At 42.1% G+C, this 23,209-nt stretch overlaps 1 protein-coding gene across 1 annotated transcript in view; it reads left to right on the plus strand.

The window, feature by feature from the left end:
• Positions 1 to 1,362: 1,362 nt before the first annotated feature.
• LOC124868861 (calpain-1 catalytic subunit-like) overlaps positions 1,363 to 23,209 on the plus strand; it is a 36,398-nt gene continuing 14,551 nt past the window's right edge. The window contains exons 1-4 of the mRNA XM_047366488.1: positions 1,363 to 1,495; positions 2,555 to 2,807; positions 2,916 to 2,985; positions 23,155 to 23,209. The exon at positions 23,155 to 23,209 is cut by the window's right edge and continues 64 nt beyond it. Coding sequence (XP_047222444.1) covers positions 2,568 to 2,807; positions 2,916 to 2,985; positions 23,155 to 23,209 — 365 coding nt within the window. The 5' untranslated portion in view covers positions 1,363 to 1,495; positions 2,555 to 2,567. The remainder of the gene's footprint in view (positions 1,496 to 2,554; positions 2,808 to 2,915; positions 2,986 to 23,154) is intronic.

The following is a 23,209-nucleotide window of genomic DNA, read 5'->3' on the forward strand; positions in this document are numbered from 1 at the left end:
AGAACCTGATGTTTTAGCTTTTATGGGTTAAACTCGAATGATGAAACTGAACCACATTTAGCCTCATTCAGCATAACGTAACACACCTCAGAAAATGATGGAAACGGCCTCAATGTAAACTGTTCTTCATCTGTAGATCTAGATGTTCATCCGTCTGAGCGCTGAGGAGCATAAAATGCATGAGAATCATCTAAGGAACACTTTCATTCTCACTGAGAATAAAACGGTGTCAGATCAGCAGATTAACTCCTAACAAGTCAGGTTTGATGATTCCTAAGCTGAAGACAATCACACATGTCCATAAAAAGCTGCATAAATATAAAACGATGGCAGCTTTGGCACAGCTGGAGCGTCCCCGGTTCCAGTACCAGTTCTCACTACCCTGCGGTCCTTTCAACCAGAGCTTTTCAGAGGGAGCTGACTGACAGGTCGGGTATTTAACGGTCATCCCTGAACCTCAGAACAGGAGCTGCATGGCCGTGCCCGGTCTGTTAAAGAAACGCACCATAGGGCGCTGCCTAGACAAGAGTGGTGAAGTCCTGCTGTAAAAGGTAGCAAACCTTTGTGGTGTGCCTCTGCCAGATGTAGGTGTCCACAACGATGAACCAGACCCTGGGCCAGCACCTATAATTGATCCCAATGCAGCAGACAGCACCATTAGGATTTAATGAAGACATTGTGGAACAAAACCTTTTTATTTTCAGCCAGTTTTATCAAGGAGTTGCTGATGTCACTGAAGAAGCTGTTGGTTTTCTATAATTCGGTGCAGATATCCCTCATGGTTTGAACAATGTGAGCGCAGCCCAGCATTGCGGAGCGCCCAGGTGGACTCATGTCCTGCAACCAACCCATGATGCCTCTGATCCTACTTCCACGAAACCAAACTCTGACTCGGTGTCTCTCTAAGTTTGCAGTGTTGCATTTTGAACCTGTCACTTAGTTTCCTCACTTATATCTCCTGTGACATTTAACCTCTCCCTCAGCATTCCCAGATCTTTCATCAGGATATTTTATCCTGGCTCAGATGCCTTTTCTGTAGAAGTTTAAAAAGAACGGGTAAAGATATGATATCCATAATGTAATATATATCCCCAGACTTTCTGACCCACCTGCTGCCTTGGAACCAGCGTTGAACCTATTCTCTCGTCCTGTATTGATAAAAATGAAAATGGTTTTGGACCAGAACTTCCTTCTTCTGCCAGAACGTGCTCATCAACAGCTCAGAAACCTTTTTTTTCCCTCCCATCAGATAAGAACCCATGAGTCAGAATCAGAACCAGCTTTTTGGGTTAGACCACTACCCCTGATCCTCCTGCCAGGGGCGCTCTTTCTCACTCCCTCTCTGATGTTGTGACGTAGGGTTGCAGCACCGCCCCTCCCGCCGGGCGGGGCTGAGTGCTGCAGTCAAGCATCTTCAGCAGCATCCGGTACCAGAATCAGACTGCAGAACTCAGAGTGCATACCGACACCGAGCCGAGTAGTAGCAGAACAGCAGGTGAGTGACACAATTGTCCGGAATCAAAGCTGTGTTACGATCCAGTCCGGTCTCGGAGTTGTGGTCCAGATCAGCTAATCTGACCGTTTTTACTTTAATTGATTCTTTTTTAACCAATCAGAGCCGTCCTCCTGAACCTCCAAACCTTAGGCTTAGAGACTATGATGTCAGCTGAGGTCCACACGGCTCAGTTCATCGCAGAACCAGGTGCACACTGGTTGTTCTGTTGAGGAAGATTTCCTGCAGCTTCTGATTTATCTGGACCAGAACCCGCAGTGGCAGGACAGCCCGCTGCTTAGCTTAAGAAAATTCAGAACCAGATAGAGGAAACCAGTTAAAGACCTGGTAAAGCTGAGTTGGAGCAGAAAGGTTCTGGTGATGTTTTCTTCTCACTGTCAGGTCCTGTTTCTTGTTTACTAAGCTTTGGGTCCAGTTGCTCCCATCAACTTGAACCACTGAACCCGTTGGTTCTGCTTGTTGGTATTTTCAGAAATGCTCCTTCTCTTTGTTTGTGTTTATTAAACTCTGCTCCCATTTATCCTGGTTCTGATCCCAGTTTAGTCCAGCTGACTCTTGCGACCTCTGAGTGATCAGAACCAAATACTGCAGATCTTTTGCTGGTCTTAAAACAGTTGACGATGGAAAAGGACTTTTACTCATCTTGTGGTCCGAACTGAAAGACCTGCAGCAGGCCGATCCGTTTCACATTCTAGTCTTCCAGGTAAAAAGTCCAGTTCTGTTTGTCTGTCTGTTAAACGTGTCTTCATTTAAACAAACTGGCAGATTATTTAGAAAGTAGCAGCCACCGCTGCTCAGCTTCTCCTGCTGTTATTCAGGAAGGTAAAGGTAGTTCTGATTCAGTTCTGTCCACACATCTGGACTGGTTCTGAGCTGATTCCAAACATCTAAACTGGTTCCATACAGCTGAACTGGTTGTGGTCTGGTTGTACATTTCTCATTTGTTTCTGATCTAGTCTCAGACATCTGAACAGGTTCCGATCCAGTTTCTCTCTTCGAATTTTGCTTCTACTGATGGGTCTCTGTTTCTCTCTGTGGCAGGTTTGGGATCAGGATGTTTGGCGGTGTGTCTCAACGGATCCAACAGGATCGGGACCGAGCTGGAGGTTTAGGCTCGGTCCAGCAGGCGGTCCGGTACATGAACCAGGACTTCCAGGCCTTGAAGGAGGAGTGCCTGCAAACCAAAACCCTGTTCCAGGACCCCATGTTCCCAGCAGAACCCACCTCACTGGGCTTTAAAGAACTTGGACCTCTCAATGCTAAGACCAGAGGAGTGGAGTGGAAGAGACCCACGGTAAGAACCAGAACCAGGAGCATTCTTTAACCTAACTGTGAGACTGTGATTGGCTACTCCTGTTTCCTACCAGTAACTGAAATACTTGCCTCTGATTGGTGGTTCCAGGAGCTGTCAGCTAACCCTCAGTTCATTGTGGGTGGAGCCACCAGGACAGACATCTCTCAGGGGGTGCTGGGTGAGTTTGTCTGCAGGTCATGGGACCTGTTTCTCATCTTGTCAACAGTTCTTGTTGCTCAGAGTTAATGGATCAGAACATCCTGTTGATTTACCACGGCAACCTGCTGCAGTTTCGCCACTAGCAGTTAACGGTAGCTTTAGCAGAGAGTGTTACCATGGAAACCTATGATCCTAGCATCAACATGCTCAGTCAGTTGACCCATAACGAGGCGCTTTAATTGGGCAATGTTATGATTATGACTGTATTATTTAATATTAATATTTTAATATTTTATTAAATAATATTTGGGTCTGTTCAGGGTTGTCCTGTGAATACCGGCCCAGTAAGGCGATGGTATTAGGACAAAATAGAAAGGTGTGAGACGAGCTCTGACATTATTGAACAACATAAACTCTGCACATATATGGAATAAATTCACACAATTTCTTAAAATACAAGAATTTATTAACAAAAATAAGTCAACTCAAAGTCAAACATATTTCAATCAACAAACTCTTTACTTTGCTAAAACAATCCAACTAAACTACCAAGCAGAATGAAAGAATAATGAAGACTAATGGACTATGTACAATATAAACAAGTTGATTAAAGATGATTGATAATTATGACCAAAAGAGTGATGCAACATTACCATGAAATGTTTATGTTTGAGAACCAAGGATTATCTTGAAGAATCTGGAAGTGAAGTTAAGTTAGTTTTGGAACCAACTTAGACAATAATCAGCAAACATTTAGACAATCATTCACAATGTAAGATCAGATAAAATATTATTTTAATAAAATAATGTTTTAAATAATGATCTGCTGAATAAAACCAACCTCCTGGATGACTAATTCTCAACGGTGTCTAATTAGCTGCCTTTATTTATTGAAATAATATTTAAAGAAATATTATTAAAGGAAATATTTTGGAAAAGAGACAAATCTTTCTGGAGAAATGGGGCTTAATGGTGTTTACTTAGTTATCAAGTTTAGTAAAACAATATTTAGGAAAATATTATTTTACTAGATTGAAAACTAACAACCTTTTTTGGTAAATGATCTTAGAAGGCAAGTACGTGTTCTTAGCTGTTAGCAGTTGAAGCTAACAAAAGAAGCTGATAGCTTAGCACCAGAATCAAACACACACCTTTAAAATACCGTTAATAAAAGGGTTAAAATGCAAAGCGTGGACGGCGCGTTATGATCAATCTTCTGTGTTTAAAATCACCCTTTAAATAAAGTTTGTCTTAACTTTAATAAAAACACATAACACATAAACTGAACACATGTGCTGAGCAGATAATCTGCTAGCACTAAGATAGCTGAGTTTCAGCACAAACAAAACCAAATGTCATAAAACGAAAAATGTTTAGATTATTTCACTCTAAACTACTTCTCTCTGCCCAACACTACCTCTTACGTGAACTGTGCTGAGGAAAGGTTGGTGGCTCGTTCTGTCGGCCAAACTGCACGTTACTGCTGTAACCATGGTGATGTGGTCCCGTTGTCCTTCCTTCAGACCGGGAAAACGGTTCCACTCGGCGTCGTAGAGACAGGGTCTCTGCTGGGAACTCTCTGGAACACAGTTTGCTTCTGTAGACCTCAGAGAGAAAGTCAAGCAACGCTTGTACCTTAATTACCGTTCATGAATGAATACCTGATACACAAACAGTAATTCATTCCTGCTTAACTTAGTGCATATGATCGCGTGATCGTATGACGCTCTTGGATCCAGTTTGAAGAGTTACAGGGGTTGGACAATGAAACTGAAACACCTGTTATTTTAGTGTGGGAGGTTTCATGGCTAAATTGGACCAGCCTGGTAGCCAGTCTTCATTGATTGTACATTGCACCAGTAAGAGCAGAGTGTGAAGGTTTAATTATCAGGGTAAGCTGTATGCTGTATTGGCTGCAAAAGGAGGCCCTACACCATACTAATAAATTATTGTGGTTTAAAATCAGGTATTTCAGTTTCATTGTCCAATCCCTGTAGATATATGACAACTATATAATTTCATCTAACAATATTATTGCATATAATTGACCCCTCTGTCTGTGACCCTCTCTTACTATGGGCAAACTGAAAAGAGAAAAACAAAAATATGTATATACATATATTTATATAATTAGACTATTCACTCTATCCTCCTTAGCACATAAACACCCAGTTGTAAAAAGACATGGACACAGATATAAACCTCCTGTCAATGCTCCAACCTGATGAACTGCATTAAAACTAATGAACAATTGTTAAAAATACTTTTATGTTGTCTGTTTTATGTTAATGGGGACAATTTCAAAAAATGTAATATTCACAAAAAATAATTCATGTTTTAATCAAATCACACATCAGCTTAACCATCTATCACAGATGGTCAAAATATGTAAAACAAACAAAAATCAGAGATTTACTGAACAATTTGAAAAAACTAACAAAAACAAAGTGTCTGAAATTAAAGATAGCAAAACAATTCTTTGTTCAGGATGTCAAAGACGTTAAAGGACCATCCTTTAATTCCTGCCCCTGGTTGATGAAATATCTGTAACTAAAATGGAAACGTTTCAGAAATCTAAATATTTATCTGTGTTTGTTTAAGCTCATATCAATAACATGTACTACTTTACCTTTATTTTTTTGAAGCTGCAATTTGCAATAATTGTTTTAAAAGAAGTCAAAGTCATCACATAAACTTGCATTTGGAGAGGAGGTGCTACCATTGGCTGTTTTGGTTAACAAAGGAAAGTAGCTTATTTACCTTGTTAGTTACACACATGCTTAAAATACCATTAATACAAAGATTTGTATGTATATAAGTGCTGACTAAATAGTGCTTGAATAAATAACTGAATCTGACTGAACTGTTCAATGGTTAGGATTAATTGGAATATAAATGGACTGAACTTATATAGAGCTTTTCCAGTCATACAGACCGCTCAAAGCGCTTTACACTAGAGCCACATTCACCCAATCGCACTAACTAACGCTCACACATTCATACACCAATACGCAGATCGGTAGGCAACTTGAGGTTAAGTGCCTTGCCCAGGGGCACATCGACATATAGCAGGAGGAAGCTGGAATCAAACCCACAACCTTCTGATTGCAAGACGACTACTCTTCCTACTGAGCCATAGTCGCCTCCAATGTATGAACTTAACTTTTGTGAAGTGTCTTGAGACAACATGTGTTGTGAATTGGTGCTATATAAATAAACTGAATTGAATTGAATTGAATTGGATTGAAGGCATGTTATCTAACAATTACGGAGCGAATGCAACAAGCTGCTAGTGGATCCAACATTTGGCATGATTTTAAACAATATTTGAAGCTATTTTTAGCAGGCTAGTTCAAGGTGATTAAGGTAAAACACAAAATGGAGCAAACTCAGAAATACAGGTCCTTCTCAGAAAATTAGCATATTGTGATAAAGTTCATTATTTTCCATAATGTCATGATGAAAATTTAACATTCATATATTTTAGATTCATTGCACACTAACTGAAATATTTCAGGTCTTTTATTGTCTTAATACGGATGATTTTGGCATACAGCTCATGAAAACCCAAAATTCCTATCTCACAAAATTAGCATATTTCATCCGACCAATAAAAGAAAAGTGTTTTTAATACAAAAAACGTCAACCTTCAAATAATCATGTACAGTTATGCACTCAATACTTGGTCGGGAATCCTTTTGCAGAAATGACTGCTTCAATGCGGCGTGGCATGGAGGCAATCAGCCTGTGGCACTGCTGAGGTCTTATGGAGGCCCAGGATGCTTCGATAGCGGCCTTTAGCTCATCCAGAGTGTTGGGTCTTGAGTCTCTCAACGTTCTCTTCACAATATCCCACAGATTCTCTATGGGGTTCAGGTCAGGAGAGTTGGCAGGCCAATTGAGCACAGTGATACCATGGTCAGTAAACCATTTACCAGTGGTTTTGGCACTGTGAGCAGGTGCCAGGTCGTGCTGAAAAATGAAATCTTCATCTCCATAAAGCTTTTTAGCAGATGGAAGCATGAAGTGCTCCAAAATCTCCTGATAGCTAGCTGCATTGACCCTGCCCTTGATAAAACACAGTGGACCAACACCAGCAGCTGACACGGCACCCCAGACCATCACTGACTGTGGGTACTTGACACTGGACTTCTGGCATTTTGGCATTTCCTTCTCCCCAGTCTTCCTCCAGACTCTGGCACCTTGATTTCCGAATGACATGCAGAATTTGCTTTCATCTGAAAAAAGTACTTTGGACCACTGAGCAACAGTCCAGTGCTGCTTCTCTGTAGCCCTGGTCAGGCGCTTCTGCTGCTGTTTCTGGTTCAAAAGTGGCTTGACCTGGGGAATGCGGCACCTGTAGCCCATTTCCTGCACACGCCTGTGCACGGTGGCTCTGGATGTTTCTACTCCAGACTCAGTCCACTGCTTCCGCAGGTCCACCAAGGTCTGGAATCGGCCCTTCTCCACAATCTTCCTCATGGTCCGGTCACCTCTTCTCGTTGTGCAGCGTTTTCTGCCACACTTTTTCCTTCCCACAGACTTCCCACTGAGGTGCCTTGATACAGCACTCTGGGAACAGCCTATTCATTCAGAAATGTCTTTCTGTGTCTTACCCTCTTGCTTGAGGGTATCAATAGTGGCCTTCTGGACAGCAGTCAGGTCGGCAGTCTTACCCATGATTGGGGTTTTGAGTGATGAACCAGGCTGGGAGTTTTAAAGGCCTCAGGAATCTTTTGCAGGTGTTTAGAGTTAACTCGTTGATTCAGATGATTAGGTTCATAGCTCGTTTAGAGACCCTTTTAATGATATGCTAATTTTGTGAGATAGGAATTTTGGGTTTTCATGAGCTGTATGCCAAAATCCTCCGTATTAAGACAATAAAAGACCTGAAATATTTCAGTTAGTGTGCAATGAATCTAAAATATATGAATGTTACATTTTCATCATTACATTATGGAAAATAATGAACTTTATCACAATATGCTAATTTTTTGAGAAGGACCTGTAATGGACCATCAGTGTTTAAAACATCTTATTGAAAATAAAGTTTGTATCAACTAAAAAACAACACAGGACAAATAGACCGGCCTCAAAGTTTAAAGGCATGTTCCCATGAGCTTCACCAGGTAGGGTTTTACAACCGCAAACAAAAGCAAAACGCAATAAAATAAACGATATTTAGATTGTTTCACCCTAAAATGATTTTCTCTGCCACCACTTCATACATGAACAACTCTGAAGAACAGGAGGACGGGAGGTCCAAGGGTGATGGGTTATGTGGCGGAGGTTGAACAAGGAACCGTAGCGGTTGCTCTCAGTAGCCACTGGGTAGTTTATGCTGGATCAGCACGCATCGGTCGTGCAGAGCTGCTGTTTCGATGCTTTCTTTTTCAGGCCGTGGGGAAAACCGCTTGGATTAGAGACACCGTCTCTTCTGGGAACTCTGGCTCAAATGCCTTTTCTGTAGAAACTTAAAAAGAATGGGTTAAGATAAGAATGTCTTCATTTCCCCTTTTTTAATGAATGAACACTGGATTCACTAACACCAGATCATTACTTAACCTTCGTCGCCTCGATCAGTGCGTACATAAACGTCAGATTGTAGTCAACTTTGGATTCATGGAATCATAAAAATAGTAGTCTTATTCTCACCATTGAGTTTCAGACTCTTTGGTGCACTTCCTTCCCGTTGCAACCAGCTTCTGCTACGTTTTTTTAAAGCTTTTAAAAGCTATTGGAATTTAAGGTGTTTGAAAGATCGCTTTGAGACGACATTTGTTGTGAATTGGCACTATATAAATAAAATAAATAAATAAAGAGTTACCTTGCAGCTTAGAGGGGCATTATTATTGTGTGAGGTTTTGCAATAAATTCACCTGTTGTGCAACATAGTTAAGTACAGAGGCACCACGCAGTCGGAGATAAATTATTTATTTAGTTATATTTGCTGACTAGGCGGTATTAAATGAAATCAAAGGTTCAACAGTGAGCGCAAATAACCCAATGTGCCTACCAGCTTCTTTGGCAGTTCTTTCCAGCCAATGGAAGGCTTCTTTCCATGCTGGATCAATGCCAGACCTTTGTTTCTTCTGCTTGTGAAGCCCTCCAACAACAGAGATGACATCCTTGTCTATGACTGACGCAGTGCTACTAGTGGCTGCAGGCCTGCCATTTTGCTCATCGCTGTTATTAGAATTAGCATCACCCAATTTGTGCTTAGCAGCTAGCGTGATATGACGCCATTTATACCTATTGCAGCGACTTCAGGAGACAAACAAGCCGCTGAGTGGCTGTAGTTGGGCCGTTCCTTGTCCGACGTGCTCGTCAAAAAAGAGGATCCACTGAGGTCGAAAGTAAATGTATTTTAATTACAGTATTAATGAAAAATAAACAACTTAGAGTAACGTGCCCAAAGAATATGACTTAACGAACACAAATCCCAAAGATCTCAATTGTTAGCGGTCAACAGAAAATACAGCGGCCCACACACCCCCTCTCCTCTCCCTTGACAATCATGCAGGTGGGTTAATATGCCCAATCACCTGAACTCCGCCCATCTCCAGCTGACCCACACATTAACAAACAAACAGCAACAAAAAAACAACAACAATTCCAAATCCAAACAATTAAACATCTTACAAACCAGCCCAATTTCATTTATGGCTCACCAGCCCCTAATTATTAAGGTACCACATAATAATTAAACTCTTAAAATCAGTAGGAGACATTTAGGTTAAACCTGTTGAAACTTAAATCAATACAAAACATTTCTTTCACATAATATCTTCGTTTTTCCTTTATTTTTCTTTATTATTATTATTATTATTATTTTTTTCTAAAAAGTCAAAAGGTCTAGTCTGATCAGGATCCAATAAAAGTCCATGCCGGTCGGTTTGAGTCCCAATTAAAAGTCACTCCTCCATGTTCTTCATCTTGATCCATCTTCTGCTTCTTGAAGCAGGCAGAGTTTGGTTATTGGACGATCCAACACGCTGTTCTTAGTTTTGACACGCACCTGACGAACAAATCCTCTTCTATCTGGAAAAGTTTCCAGAACTCTTCCCATTAGCCAAGAATTGCGAGGTGCTGTCCCATCCATAATAAGCACAATGTCACCGGGGACAAGATTACGCTTAGCTCCAAGCCATCTCTGACGTTCCTGTAGCTGAGGTAAGTATTCTTTAACCCACCTTTTCCAGAACAAGTCAGACATATACTGAACTTGTCTCCATCGTCTTCATGTATACACATCTGCCCACTGGAAATTTCCAGGTGGTAATGATGGTTGAGTCTTCAAGAATAGCAGATGATTCGGTGTCAAGGCTTCAAGGTCGTAAGGATCTGTGGAGGCTTTAGTAATTGGACAGCTATTAAGTATAGCTTCCACTTCACAGAAAACCGTCTGAAGGCCTTCTTCATCTAGATGTTGCACATTTAAGATGGAGTTCAGGACCTTCCGTATTGACTTGATCAGCCGCTCCCAGGATCCTCCATGATGTGAACCAGCAGGAGGTTTAAATGTCCATTTTATTCCCTTCTGCAGAAGGACACTGCTGATTTGTGACTGATTCCATTCTTGTATAGACGTTCTTAACTCACGCTCTGCTCCAATAAAGTTTGTCCCATTATCTGACCAAAACTCTTGGACTTGACCACGCCTTGCTATGAAACGTCTGAGAGTGTTAATGAAGGAGTTTGTGTCCAGTGAAGCTGCAACTTCAATATGTATAGCTCTTATTGCCAGGCAGGTAAAAATAACACCACACCTCTTCACAATGCTTCTTCTGCTTCTCACCTCAAAGGGTCCAAAATAATCTACCCCAACACAGGTAAAGGGTGGTTCATCCGGAGTTATTCGATCAGAAGGTAAGTCAGACATTTGCGGGAAAGTCGGCTTAGCATTTATTCTTCGACAAATAATGCACTTTGACAAAATCCTTCTGATTGCTGAACTAGCTCCGATAATCCAGTATTTATCTCGCAACTTGGACAACATGTGATTACGCCCACCGTATCCTATTTGTTGGTGGATGTCACTTAGAAGAAGATCTGAAATGTGGAGATCTGGGGCTAATATTATGGGATGTTTAGATTCCACAGGCATAGATGATTTCCTCAGCCGACCACCAACTCTCAGGATACCATTCTCCACCACTGGACAGAGTTTACGAATGTGACTAGAAGCTTTCACATCTTTTCCTTCCTTAAGCCTTGAGATCTCCTCATCAAATGTCATTTGTTGGCAGAACTTTACTATTTTTAGCTCAGCTTTCTCCATTTCCTTCACTGAAAGAAACCCATGGTCCATTTTCTTTTTGACCACGTCCATTTTATCCTTCAGCAACTGCCTTTGTTGCTCAATGTTCAAATTCATCTTGACAAGATCCATAGTAATTTGTTTTCTGTTCTGATAACAGGACTGAAGCCAGTTCCTGAATCTCAAGAACCAAGCAACAGACCTTTTCAGACGAATCTAAGAGGAAAAATAATGAAACATCCGAGTCACTGGATTATAATCTTCCCTCATCTGTAACAGATTGACTCCCACACATTTCTTGATCTGAGGTAACATGCCACTTATTTTCAGGTTCAAGCAGAAAGGCAGGCCCCGACACCCACGATGTGTTTGTGAGGAACGCATTCACTTTTAAACCTCTGGAGGCCACATCAGCAGGATTGCTTGAACTTTTAACATATTTCCACTGAGAGGGATGGGAAGTTTTCAGAATCGCAGAAACTCTGTTCACAACAAACACTTTAAATCTTGACGTCTCGTTTTTAATATATTTTAACATAGATGCATTATCTGTCCAAAACACAGAGTTGTTCAGATGCATGTGCAGTTCTCTTTTCCATAACGCATCAATGCGACTTGCCATTGTGGCAGCAACAAGTTCCATGTGAGGAATTGTCACAGATTTCAAAGGAGCCACTCTTGCTTTACCCATGAGGAAAGCACTGTATACTTGGGAGTTTGCATTTTGTGATATTAAATAGGTTACAGTCCCATACCCATGCTCACTTGCATCACAAATTGATGCAACTGTGCACTGACCACTTCTCCAAAATCTGTTGGTTTGAAACACCTTATCAAGCTGAAATGTTCAACAAGCTGGAGTTCTTGCAGCCAGTTTATCCATTCTTTGGCAGCGGATTCAGGTATGATGTCATCCCATCCACATGCCTTCTTGCTGAGGTCATTCAAAATTTTCTTGGCCACTTGACGATTTTACTGGATTAGGTAGGAGTGTAAAGCACCATTTCCTCTCCAATTTCATAACGTGCATTAAAGTAGCCGGTCTCCTATGAATAATTACCTTCTTTTTCAGGGGGGCTACACTGTCTAACACACCACGCAGAAGAAGTAACACTATGAACAAGAGAATCAATTTGTTAAGGGGAAGAAACAAAATTACTGCCCGTCATCTGTGTTTTTTCTGTGATAATGTGAAAATAAAAAATAGAACCGACTCTTTAAAAGTTGTCACAGCATTGTCTGATAATGGTCTACTATAATGAAATTTTCCTTCAAGGGCGGAGTATTCAGTTAAATTAAACTCAAAAATTTTTAAAAAATGGTCAGACAGGACCGGATTATGAGGAAATACTGTTATTTGTTCACACTTAATGCACAAGGTCCAGAATATGAAGGCAGAACTGGGTAGGACTACGGACTTTTTGTGCAAAGCCAATTGAATCTAAGATGGGATTAAGGCTATATTTAGGCTATCGTTTTCAGAGTCAGAATGAATGTTAAAATCCCCCACTATGACCATATCAGTATTTAACAATAAATCAGATAAGAAATCTTAGAACAGAACCTGACTCTATCTTCAGAGTCAGAAAACGTCATGGTATTAAAGTTCAAATCATACTAAACTGTTTCCGGATCATCTAGAACCAGATTGTATTTTGTCTGCAGAATTAAACTGGGAGAACCTCCTTCTGTTGGAATCCATCATTGACTCTCCTGATCCAGTCCTTATTTCCTCCTGTTTTCCTTCATGTGATTCAGCCTTTCCTGTTTTTCTTTAAACTGCTTCTGATTCACAGTTCTGCAGCCTTCCTGAAGGAGGTTTTGATTTGGACATGTGACAAAGATACTCTCTGAATTTCTGAGATATATAAAGTCCACGACCATATCTGTCATTGACAACAAGAATTTGGTTCTTCAGTAATACTACTAAAACTACAATCTATTGTTAACCTTTGAGTAGAAATAAGCCACTGAAAGTTGAGAGTAACCATCCAGAACATCTCAATCAGAACATGGCTATTGGTTAGTTCTTGATATTACACAGAAACAGCAGTACCGTTACAGAGTTTGATCCAAATCTGCTGAAACGTCTATCAGGTTATTTATAGCTGTTATAACTTCTGCCAATCTAATGGCTTCACACACACACAGAGAATCTGTGTTAGATCAAAAACCACAAACTGCTTCTCCTTGCACCTGTTTTTACAGAATAGTCACCGCTTGCAGGCAGCATAAACAAATATTATAAAACATGGGTATATCCCATGGGAGTGATCCTTTAAATGTTTCTGTAACTGAAGAGACAGACTGGTTCATACAGACACTGAATGCTGGCTTCCACATTTTTGTGGTCACTGAGCTTTGTGCTTCAGGTTTTTCAATGATCCACATACAGATAAAAAATATCAAATTAAATGCTGCAAAGACTGCAGTAGCACACATGTACAGTAGTGTATTTACTGAAATGTCCCTGTGGGTTTATGTGATACAAACTACAAGAGCTCTAAAGATTGTATAGTATATTGGAGCACAAGATCGTCACAAGCACAGATAATATGGACCATGGGAACATATGTATATGTTCCTCTGTTAATGGCTTGGTTTAAGTTATGCTCTGTTTTTATTGTGTAACATTTGTTGGGAGTGTGAACACATGGGTCAGCTCCCCTCTTACTTTGTTTGACCAATAGGCTTTTGAAATTTTTGATCTCCTGTTTCAGCTTGTCTGTAATTCTTTGCCCTTTTGTTTACTTGTAACTCTGTAGAAGATACAGATGGTATCTCAACGTTTATCCCCATCATGCTTGCAAATTAAAGTCAAAAACAGATCAAGGAGCCCCAGCCTTTTCTAGAACCATGTTCTGTGGGCAGTTTGTTTTCATTTCATTGGTGAAATCTTTGGGAAATTGAAGGGAATGTCCGATAATCTACTGATGGTTTGGTGCTGCTGAGGCAAGAGCAAGCTGTATCAGAATCTTGCTGGCCTGCGGTGGTCAGTGAGGTCTTTATTATGAAGTTCTGCTCTTAAACCTTGAGCCTAAACTTCGTGAATGTCCCTTGGTTTGTGTTTGAAGGTACTCGTTAGACTGTTGCTAGGTAACCATCTGAAGAATCTTTGTCCCGCCAAACCTAATATTAGATTCGTCATACATGTTCATGTTGGTGTTCACACTTCCTGCATAGTCAGTCAAGGAGCTGAATATCTGCTTCCCCTGTTCCCAGCATGCACCGTGAGAGGTCCAACCTGTTCAACATGTGGAAGAAGTCTTTGGTTACGGCTTTCCAAGAACAAGGAGGGACATAAACACACAGACAGCTTTCTGAGAACCACTGCAGGAGTGATGACTGCTCTGTGGAGGGTGGAACTTCTCTGTGTTTGTTAGAAAGCTACAGGTGAGGCTGTTACCACACCTGAGACTGACATCATCATTATCATCATCACCTTCATCCACCTTCATTTTCCTGAGGTGTTTACATGCACATGTCAGGCTCAGTAGAAGCTGCAAACAGCTGCCTCACCGCTGATGAAAGAGTCTATCAGGAGGAATTTGAACCTTAAACCTAACCCTGCCCTGCTGCTACAACACAAAGTTTTCTGAAGAGGGTGGAGACTCTCAGACTCACAGCAACCGTCCTCACAAAAGCAAAAGAGGTGACTTGTGTGAGTCACAGAATTGATGGGTGGGACATTCAGCATGTACAGGGGTTGGACAATGAAACTGAAACACCTGGTTTTAGACCACAATAATTTATTAGTATGGTGTAGGGCCTCCTTTTGCGGCCAATACAGCGTCAATTCATCTTGGGAATGACATATACAAGTCCTTCACAGTGGTCAGAGAGATTTTAAGCCATTCTTCTTGCAGGATAGTGGCCAGGTCACTACGTGATACTGGTGGAGGAAAACGTTTCCTGACTCGCTCCTCCAAAACACCCCAAAGTGGCTGAATAATATTTAGATCTGGTGACTGTGCAGGCCATGGGAGATGTTCAACTTCACTTTCATGTTCATCAAACCAATCTTTCACCAGTCTTGCTGTGTGTATTGGTGCATTGTCATCCTGATACACGGCACCGCCTTCAGGATACAATGTTTGAACCATTGGATGCACATGGTCCTCAAGAATGGTTCGGTAGTCCTTGGCAGTGACGCGCCCATCTAGCACAAGTATTGAGCCAAGGGAATGCCATGATATGGCAGCCCAAACCATCACTGATCCACCCCCATGCTTCACTCTGGGCATGCAACAGTCTGGGTGGTACGCTTCTTTGGGTCTTCTCCACACCGTAACTCTCCTGGATGTGGGGAAAACAGTAAAGGTGGACTCATCAGAGAACAATACATGTTTCACATTGTCCACAGCCCAAGATTTGCGCTCCTTGCATCATTGAAACCGACGTTTGGCATTGGCATGAGTGACCAAAGGTTTGGCTATAGCAGCCCAGCCGTGTATATTGACCCTGTGGAGCTCCTGACGGACAGTTCTGGTGGAAACAGGAGAGTTGAGGTGCACATTTAATTCTGCCGTGATTTGGGCAGCCGTGGTTTTATGTTTTTTGGATACAATCCGGGTTAGCACCCGAACATCCCTTTCAGACAGCTTCCTCTTGCGTCCACAGTTAATCCTGTTGGATGTGGTTCGTCCTTCTTGGTGGTATGCTGACATTACCCTGGATACCATGGCTCTTGATACATCACAAAGACTTGCTGTCTTGGTCACAGATGCGCCAGCAAGACGTGCACCAACAATTTGTCCTCTTTTGAACTCTGGTATGTCACCCATAATGTTGTGTGCATTTCAATATTTTGAGTAAAACTGTGCTCTTACCCTGCTAATTGAACCTTCACACTCTGCTCTTACTGGTGCAATGTGCAATCAATGAAGACTGGTTACCAGGCTGGTCCAATTTAGCCATGAAACCTCCCACACTAAAATGACAGGTGTTTCAGTTTCATTGTCCAACCCCTGTATATGATTGTACTTTATGTTGCGTACTTGGGACTGTTCTTTGGCATAATGACTTACCTTCTGAAGACCAATTACCCTTATGGAGACCAAAGCCCCATTCTAATAGGGTGGGCCGCAATTTTTTTATTGTTAGAATTTAGGGTTAGCGCTTAGTATCAGACTCAATACTTAGTCCTAATTAGGGTATAAATACAAATCAATCAGTATGGACAAGACTGCTCCTCCTTTCTGCTGCTTTGGCTCCACTTGCAGGACAATGCTGGCATCACACTGCAGACTGCATGGATCAATTACTAAACATCACTAATGATCAGCAATCTTAAAGTTTACCTTGTGTCTCTGATCTGAATCAGATGTGCCTTCAGGCCGAGGGATTACTGGACCCATTAAACATCCAGGGTCCCTAAACACTTGGGAGCCTCAAACATCAGTTAGCCTTAAAGGGAACATATCATGCAAAATGCACTTTTTTAATCTTTAAATACATTTTTGTGCACTTGAAGTCTGTAGGAGTGCAGAAAAGTTGAATTTAGTCTCTCCAGGTGCTGCATAGATATCTTTACATTCTGTTTGGGTCATATTTTTCAATCTGTTCAGTTTTTTCTGTTACGTTTTTTGAACAGTTATGTCACAGTATTTGCTGCTGAATTGCTAAACAATCAGAATCAGAATCAGCTTTATTGCCAAGTTCGTGCATACAAACAAGGAATTTGACTCCGGTACACTTTGCTCTTTGGTTTTGTTTTTGCATTACAGAATATACAAATTTACAATTTACAATATACACATATCTAATAAAAGGTGCATTTGCAACATCTGTATGCTGATGTTTTGTACTCTATTAAATGTTCAACAGCAAAACAGCCTGGAGGAAGAAACTGTCTCTGTGGCTGGTTTTAGTAAACAGTGCTCTGTAGCGCCACCTGAAGGTAAAGCTCTGAACAGTTTATGTGCAGGGTGTGTGGGGTCTGCAGAGATTTTAGCAGCTCTTTTCTTGACCCTAGACCTGTATAAGTCCTGGATGGAGGGAAGGTCAGCTCTGATTATTCTCTCTGCAGTCCTGATTATTCGTTGCAGTCTGGACCTGTCCTGTTTTGTGGATGATCCAAACCACACTGAGATGGATGAAGACAGGACAGACTGAATGATGGCAGTGTAGAAGATGACCAGCAGCTCCTGTGGAAGGTTGAACTTCTTGAGTTGCCTCAGGAAGTACAGTCTCTGCTGGACCTTCTTCTGAACAGTGTCTATGTGTGAAGACCATCTCAGGTCCTCAGAGATGGTGGTTCCTAGGAACCTGAAGTGGCCGATACAGTGTTGTTGAGGATGGTGAGGGGGATGTATGGGGGTGGTGTTCTTCGAAGGTCCACCACCATTTCCACAGTCTTGAGTGGGTTCAGTTCCAGGTAGTTCTGACAACACCAGTGTACCAGCCGATCCACCTGCTGTCTGTATGCAGACTCATCACCATCCTGGATCAGTCCAATGACAGTGGTGTCATCTGCAAACTTAAGGAGTTTCACGGACGAGTCCGATGAGGTGCAGTCATTTGTATACAGAGAGAAGAGGAGTGGGGATAGAACACACCCCTGGGGGGGCACCAGTACTTATTGATCTGGATCGGGAGAAGATGCTCCCCAGTCTCACCTGCTGCTGTCGGTCCATCAGGAAACTGTTGATCCACTGACAGGTGGAGGCTGGGATGTTGAGCTGGGTGAGCTTCTGGTGGAGGATGTCTGGTATGATGGTGTTGAAGGCCGAGCTGAAATCTACAAACAGGATCCTGGCGTACGTCCCTGGACGGTCGAGGTGTTGCAGGATGAAGTGTAGACCTAAGTTAACAGCATCATCTGCCGACCTGTTTGCTCGGTAAGCAAACTGCAGGGGGTCCAGCCAAGGTCATGGACGTCCAGCCTCAAAGCATTTGGGTTAAGGGCACTCAAATGGCTAGCACTGCCCCTGGGATGTTGGGTGAATTAGTCCATACAATTCACTACTCCGTCCCACAGCATCCGAACCTGGTTAAAGTTTATTTTTCATGGCACAGAAACAAGAGTGATTACAAAAATACTAAGGACCACCATGGCCCGAGCAGGTCAAACTGAAAGCTGTGGCGGTGGTTTGAAATCATGGACACCATTTCAACATGATCAATGTCTTTTGTTCCATATATTTTGGTGAATAGGATTGATGAATCAGGACTTGATTGATATGAAAGGTCCTTAAAATAGATGGTAATGCTACTTATTAGATTCAATACAGGGATGTCTTGTTCAGATTGGCCGGGAATGAGTTTTCTTTGAGGCCCCCAGACGTTTTCTCCTGCCTTTTAGGATGGGTGTTTTTTTTGACTGGAAGAATCTAAGGTGACCTGAAGGTCACCTTCATCGACACGTAGTTTGTGGGTTGACAGATATGGATGCTTGTCCATGGGTGAGTTGATGAGATGTGTTCCCGAAGGAGACTTTTGGGAAGAGCTACAGAGTAGCCGGATTTGGTCTAATTAGTGAATAGGTTTAGTTTATCATAGTCTAACACAGTTAAAATGTGTGCATAGAAACTGCAAATAGGATCTTAATTAATTAGTTGAACCCGAAATTTCAGACCTAAATAAGAGCAATCATTTAGGGCTGCTTAATTTTTGTACATAATGTAATTTCACTACTCTTCATAATCGTTCACATTTTTATTCATTTTACTCAATCAAATACTTCACATACTTTCAAATATTTACAATATGAATGTAAGACCTCTCTCAGCCCATGGCGAGATTTACAGAGTAAATCTAAGGGAGGAATATGTGGAAGCTTAAAGATTTGTTTGGTAGATTAAAAGTTTTACTATTGTTTTTACCATATGTGAAAATGAATTCTTTGTAGATTGTTCTGGGCATAAGGAAACGGTCACTCTGAGCAGCATGCAAGGCCTGTCTGGGAACAAGTTAGATAAGGAATAGTTCTTGGTGTGAGGAAAGACTAATGGACTTATTATTGTAGAAGCGAACTTGTAGGCTGGATAGAAACAGTCCAGCTGGAAAGAATTATGATATCTTTAATCCTGCCAGGTCGCTTTGACATTAGAGTTCAGTGTGCCAGAAAAATGTACGTAAATGGAAAGGGTACATCTGATTGGTCAAAACTTTCACATACACAACAATGACATGACTTTGTATATATATCCTGACTCATGTCAGGGATTTGGATTCTTTGGAATTTTGTATTATGATGTTATTCAGAGATGTGTTCTGAATAAAAGGTCCCCCATGTCGGCTTTGAGAGGAAACCAGTTGTCTTTTCATCATTTTTAAACTTTCTTCTACCATAAAACCTGGAAGCACTGTGAGGATTGTGTTCTTCGATTTCTCCAGTGCTTTTAATACCATCCAGCCTGGACTTTTGAGTTACCAGCTGGAGTTGTTGGGAGTGGACCACCACCTCTTCTAGTGGATACTGGACTACCTCACGGGCTGTCTACAGTATGTGAGGACACGAGGCTGTGTCTCTGACAGCCTGGTCTGCAGTACCGGAGCCCCATGGAAAAATGAGTTGGCACCATTCTTCTTCACCCTCTACACCACAGACCTCTCCATCAACTCCCCAGGCTGTCATCTACAGAGGTTCTCTCATGATTCTACCATAGTCGGCCCCATCCCAGGTGAGGATGACTCAGAGTACAGAAAGGGGAAACAGGACTTTGTGGATTGGTCCCAGTAGAACCATCTCCAGATCAACACAGGGAAAAGTCCAACTTCCAACACATGCGTGATCAACTCAAAAAAGAAAAAAAACGGTAAACTTCTCATCCGTCCAGGAGGTTAAAATATGAAGAACTGTTTAGTCGACTGAATCAACAAGGTGGAAACTCATCTCCTTGGAAATAAAACCTCTGTGGGTTTCCACCTGCGCCGGGTGTCGGCGTGGTCTTCGATCACTTATGAATCTTCTGACCTTCTTGTATCAGACAGATTTCCAGCTTTCAAGCTCTTCCGGGAATGGCCTTGTGGAGAAAACGTTCACCTGCGAGCTATTGTCTCTCTAGATATGCCCCTCTGTTGCGTCGTCCCGCGAGACACGCCAAAAATGTCTAAATGGATGAACGCAACACAGGGAACGGACATGGACTCCCATAAGTACCTAGATGTTCACCTGAACCATAAACTGGACTGGAGTCACAACACTGATGCTCTTTACAGGAAGTATCAGGGCAGACTCTACCTGGTGAGGAGGCCTTTTATGACTCTGGTGGCATCAGCCATCTTCCATTCTGTAGTATGTTGGAGCAGCAGCTTATCTGCAGCTAAGAGGCACGTAGTTAAGAGGAAGGCCAGCTTTGTCCTAGACTGCCCTGTGGATACAGTGCCGGTGGTGGGAGACAGAAGGACTCTATCAAAAATAACATCATTGTTGGACAATGTTTCCCACCTGATGAATAAAGCTGTTGCAGAAGTGGAGAGCTCGTTCTGTGACAGACAGCTGCGTCCTAGGTGCACATAGAAGCATCATCCTTGGTCCTTCCTCCCAGCAGCTGTAATGGTGCGTTTAGACCAAACGCGATTTGAGCATCAAAAAAGGCGTCCAACACCTCAAGTTGGATGCGTGTGCACTTTGAAGTCAGACGCTCTAGACGCGCATCAAAAACGTTCTAGACTCATCTGAGCCAAATGTGAACAGACGTGCATTGGGAGGAGCTACCCTTGGTTATTTTCCTTTGCCGCTCTCTTGTGTACAATGGCAGATGCAATTGAGAAAGTGGCTCGACTTTATTTGCTGAATAATGACAGGACCGGCACGAACCGTGACAATAACGTCCCTTTTCTACTGGCTCGTTTTTGGCGCTGTGGCTCCACTCCATTCGGGTGGGAAGGGAACGGGGGGTGGCAGGGGAAGCAAGAAGGAAAGAAGCTGCTTTCTGCACTAGTGAAGTTCCAGAGTGTGCCTGAAGAAGTTCCAATTTTATGAGGAAGTTATTGTCTCAACCATGGCGATAATAAGGACTCAGACCTTAAAGCGCATAAGTGCAGACTTTTGACCGCGGTAAGTTAGTTTTAGATTGGATCTTCGTGCTCCATGGATTCAGCAGGTCTTCCTCCCGTTTGACCCGATGGAGACAGTCTGATTACAGGCAGCTGCTCTCTAGCTGCTCCCTCCTTCTGCAGATGCTGGTTCTCTTCAGGCCCGTCAATAAATGTCAGAACCAAACACGCTGTTTCATGGTGGTTTGTTCGTGTGTTGTGGGGGAAATGTTTGTGCGTCTGAACAGTTGTTTTTAGGTGTGATCAGCTGGCCTGCGTGTCTTTCCGAAAGCTGATGTGTCCTTTTTCTTTTTCAGCCTTCAGGCTGGTGTATGATTGGTAAATAGTAAAATGGTCCTTTCGTCCCGTGATAAAATATATCACTATGTTACAAACCTGAGCTTCTCTGATTGGTTGACACGCTGCGTCAACCTCCAAAAGCTCAGATTTCCCAACTCTAGCGTCTGCCACTTTGGACGCTAGAAATCGCACCGCAGGACCTCTCAACGCCCCGAGACGCGCGTCCACCATAGGCTTTGCATGAAAACCAGACACCCCTGATGCTCAAATAGTCTAATGGTGTGTTCGGTCTGAACACACCATTAGAATTTACTGTTTCCAACCCAGTAAACTGTCTACATTCCAGCTGTTATTTGCACTGGTTTCCATATTAAACATAGGAAAACACACTTTGTACAGTTTTCCCAATATCTTATAACATTTGCACTTTGTTGAATCTGAATCTGCTATTCATAACGTTGTAATTTTCCTGATTTGTATATTTGTCCATACTGCACAGCTGTGAGTATTTTATTTTTACCACCAGTTTTTAGGTGTATCTGTGCGTCTTCATTCTGTCTGATATTTGCTGCTGATACACTGAATCACCTTGTTACAGCCTAATAAAGGTTTATTATGTTCTATTTCATGTTAAACATCCAGGCAGCTCAAAATCAACCCTTTATATCAACAGACATCAGAGAACACACTGACTTTGTTCTGGTTAATAATTAATATTTCCCAATAATCATAAATCATGCATCTGCACTCTCCCTATAGGAGCCACTCAGAGAAAACAATGAGATGTGGTCTCATATTGAACCTGTATTATACATTCACTTCCTGTTTATCTGCAGCCTGAAGAATTGTAGTAAATATCTGAGAAACACAACATCACAGAGGGCACCTGAATGCAGCACATATTGATCAGTGGTAGGTTGTCTGCTGATGGAGGTCCATTAAAGGAAAACATCTTCAGCTGAACATTAATGAGAGCATCAGGCTGATGGACTCTGTCTGCAGCAGAAACACTTCCTGGAACATGAGCTGATCTTCCTCTTCTTACTGTCATCATCATCATATGATCGGAGGCCAGTTTAGCATCAGACTCCAAACTGTTGCAGACAACTTTAACAGAAACCAGACAGTTTTAACTGGGCCTGCAATTGAACTGGACATGTGTCTTCTCCTGCATTCATATTCTGAATGCTGACTATTGCATTCAACTGTCTTTAGATCAGAAACCCTGTAAGATCAAGAATCAAGTCTCCAGGTCTGGAGAGATGCAGGAGAGGGGAGCAGGTAGTTGGAACAGCCAGAAGAAGGGTTAGAGCAGCTTTGAGAGAGAGATGATAGAGAACATCAGCAACTATGATTTATGGCTGCTATTTCAGGTTTTTGTTCAGTTCTTTATCCACCTGTGACCACCAGGTGGAACAAGAGCCCTCAACTGTTCATTGAGCAAAACTTCCTTCATAAAACATCTGTTTTATCAGAGATAAAACCATCAGCTTTGGTGCTGAACTGGAGCAGAGCTGGGAGAGCTCTACAGACACAGACAAGTGTCCAAAGTTACAGCCAGTCCAGTATGTCCCTAGTCTCACATGGAGCACCTGCACAGGTGAAGTGTCATGTTGACTCTGCCTGTATGCACTGTCTGTCCTTCAGGGGACTGCTGGCTGCTGGCTGCCATCGGCTCACTGACTCTTAACCAACGGCTGCT

Source organism: Girardinichthys multiradiatus, chromosome 5 (genome assembly GCF_021462225.1).
Source record: "Girardinichthys multiradiatus isolate DD_20200921_A chromosome 5, DD_fGirMul_XY1, whole genome shotgun sequence".
NCBI classification, from domain to species: Eukaryota; Metazoa; Chordata; class Actinopteri; order Cyprinodontiformes; family Goodeidae; genus Girardinichthys; species Girardinichthys multiradiatus.